Below are 3187 nucleotides of genomic sequence, written 5' to 3' on the forward strand. Positions count from 1 at the left end.
GTTGTATTTTATTGCAATAAAAGTGTCTTCTTTCAAAAGTATAATTGAAATTTGAAAGTTATAAAATTGTTTACATCAATATATATATATATTTTGGCTAATGAAATAAGATATGTGTAATTTAAAAAAAAAAAAAAAAAAAAAGATATTAGTAAATATTAACGAAACCACTTAACACAACGAAATTTACCCTTTTAGTTACCAACTTACCACATATGCTAACTACACTTGAGTACTAGACCTACAAAATCAAAACTGCAGGATGACTCTGATCTGGCATTGTATTCAAGCGTAATCAAAATTTACCAGTTCCCAAGGTATACACAACCAAGCATTTGATTAAAATCAATCAATATTCTACACAAAATACCATGTGGTGACTACTTGTGGGCAATTTTCCTTGACAAACTTGCCCCCATAGTTTGATCAAGAAAATAACTCAAACTAACAAAATTCAATGTCTTGACACACATTAATCAAAGTTTGAATGATGCACTCAAATCCCATAAATGGTGGTCCCACATGGACCATCAATCCTTCCAATGGGCCCACTCCACCCATTGGTCCCAGGCCAGCACACCAACTGTGTCTCCACGCCAGCTAAATGAGGCCTCCAATAGATCGAGATAAGTGATATGACCCCACAATGGTGGGATTGTGAAGAAAAAAGTGGCTTCCACAACCAAACCAAAAAGACATTCGGTTGGTATGCATATCAGAAGGAAAATGAAAAAGTAAAAGCTGAAATTTGAATTGTCTCCTAAGCATGTTGGACAGAGTCCTTCGTATAATAGCCTTGTACAGAAGAACATGATAGCATAAACACTGCAATTATTTAGTCTTTTTTTCGAAAGGTAATTATTTAGTCCCCCGCATACCCACCAACATATATAAAAACCAAAGTGACCCATTTTCAGAATCCCAAGAAACAAACACTTTTTTTTTTCTCTCTCTCCCCATCTTTGCTAGCCGTTGACTGACTGACTCTTTTTTTCATCTAAAATCATCTTATTCTCTCACTTTCTCTTTTTTCTTTTGGAAACTCCTTAAATACAACAATTTGCTGCCATTCATGACCAACCAATTCAAAGAAATGGGTGATCTTCACTCCATTGCTTACAGTAGCAGCCTCCACAACTCATCCCTAGATTTGGATTGGGATGTTCACAACCTTGGAGTTCTCAACGCAGACATGACTCACTGTAACACTTTCCTTCCTTTCTTTCTTTTCTTTTTCTTTTTCTTCTTCTTTATTTTTTTTTGGCTGTTTTGCTTACAATTATAGTACTTATATTTGTTAGCATACACTACATGGTGGTGGGTATGTGTGTAGTTATGGAAAGCTGCAGTCCGCCACTTTTCTCCCCTCTTGAATCTGATCTTTCAAGTGGCTATCTTCAAGACGCTTTGTTCAAATTTGGTGATCGATCTAAACGAAGACGATTTCTATTGTTTGATCATCACTGTGATGATCAACTTACTAAGGACTCCATAAATCCCATACAGGTACTTAAATTTATTGAATTGTGTTGGAATTCATATTTTAATTAGTATTGTGCAAGTTTTAATTTTTGAAAGTTTGAATCTTAATGCAGAGCTACTGGAACTGCAAGAATGATGAGAATTATTCAGAGAATTTCAGTTATCTTGGCCAGATAAGAAATAACAAGGATGGATTTTCAGGTGTGTGTGCATATATATTTATATATGTGTGTGTGTGCATGGCTTAATTTTGTATTATTGTTGAATATATATATATATATATATATCTCGCAGATGAAGGCATGAATAGATCCGTGAGTGAGTATGTAAGTATGTTGACAGAAACAGCAGAAGAGGCAATATCAGCTTCTGAAACTTTCGATTCTTCATCATCTTCTCAGAAAGACTCAGTTAACGAGAAGTCCACATTTGAAAAAGAGACAATATATTCCATACACCCCATATCTCCTGGTACTCTCTTTCTCTCTATATATAATATACACACTTACATACACAATGATGGAGATAATTAGAGTAACCTAATTAGGACCAACCCTAGCTAGCTAGATACTAGGTAATTATCTTAAACTAGCATATACATACATACATATGTGTGTGTGTGTGTATATATATATATATATATATATATATATATATATATATGTATCAAATGCTAAATAATTCGTTTAATTTGAATGATGTGTATGTATATATGGATCAGGAGCTGGAAAGAAGAGGAAGAAGAAGGTGATAACGAGAAGGGTGGTGTACCCATTTGCTGTGGTAAAGCCTGGTGGTGTGGAAGGAGACTTGACCTTGAATGACATAAACCAGAGAATTCTAATGCCGCCCACTCGGCCTGTGAGGCATCCTGTTGGAGACTTTGCTTGCCGCCCTCTACTTTCACTTTCTGGTGATGGAACTGGATGCAGCTTGTCTGGCAAATCAGTCGTCGCCTTTACAAGAATTCACACACAAGGAAGAGGCACTATCACTATCATCAGAACTAAAGGTTGACACTTTATACATATATTCAATTATTAGCTGTACAAATTAAAGATGAAAAAGCCCTGCAAACTGCATGTTTAATTGCTTAATGCTTGTTTGAATTTTGTATATATATAGTGATATCATATATATTTATGTATGTATGGTTGTTCACTTCTACAGATTAATTATGGTTACTCTTTGTTGCTTAATTTATTATTGTCCTAAGAAATCAATCTCCAAAGACTAGTGCTATAGAATTGTTCATGATTGGCCTGTGCAAAATTAGTTATACCTATATTACATGTTCGATCGATACAAACATATGTAAAGTACCATCAATACATATATGTTCAATGTTCAATAACATCAAATTAGTTGTAGTACTGCAGGTACTATTTGATCTGTTTTTTAAATTACTAAAACTGATATCTATAGCTGATATTTAAAGATGAAATTCAAACACTGTACTTCTTTTCCTTTATTTGATATCCTTACTAGCTTGGAATTTATTGAACAGCTGTCTCATAGTAGAATTATTTTAATTCACCTCCAACATATAGGCATATCTACAAGGACGACTAGGTTTTGTTTTGTCATCCAGATTTTTAATGCATATTTTTACTGGAGATTTTTCATGCCTTTAGTTTTATAAATTTGACCGAAAACAGTGACAAAGTAGTATTCGATTTCATTAGCACAGTACCTTTGCTTTTTC

At 34.0% G+C, this 3187-nt stretch overlaps 1 protein-coding gene across 3 annotated transcripts; it reads left to right on the forward strand.

The window, feature by feature from the left end:
* The first annotated feature begins 925 nt into the window (after positions 1–925).
* Positions 926–2681, forward strand: LOC132302430 (protein XRI1-like). Of its 3 annotated transcripts, none has more exons than XM_059799291.1 (5): positions 926–1202; positions 1334–1506; positions 1596–1683; positions 1825–1953; positions 2204–2681. In XM_059799291.1, exons 1-5 carry the CDS (start codon positions 1073–1075, stop codon positions 2497–2499), a joined length of 816 nt encoding a protein of 271 aa, XP_059655274.1. In that variant the 5' UTR covers positions 926–1072; the 3' UTR covers positions 2500–2681. The 3 variants fall into 3 exon arrangements, with proteins under 3 accessions (XP_059655274.1, XP_059655273.1, XP_059655275.1); XM_059799290.1 differs by having other exon boundaries at positions 928–1202; positions 1777–1953; XM_059799292.1 differs by having other exon boundaries at positions 929–1202; positions 1302–1506; positions 1777–1953.
* Positions 2682–3187: the final 506 nt, after the last annotated feature.

The sequence above is a fragment of the Cornus florida genome, unplaced genomic scaffold (assembly GCF_030987335.1).
Source record: "Cornus florida cultivar Cherokee Brave unplaced genomic scaffold, ASM3098733v1 CherokeeBrave_3.0.0_Hap2_Chr04, whole genome shotgun sequence".
Taxonomy (NCBI): Eukaryota; Viridiplantae; Streptophyta; class Magnoliopsida; order Cornales; family Cornaceae; genus Cornus; species Cornus florida.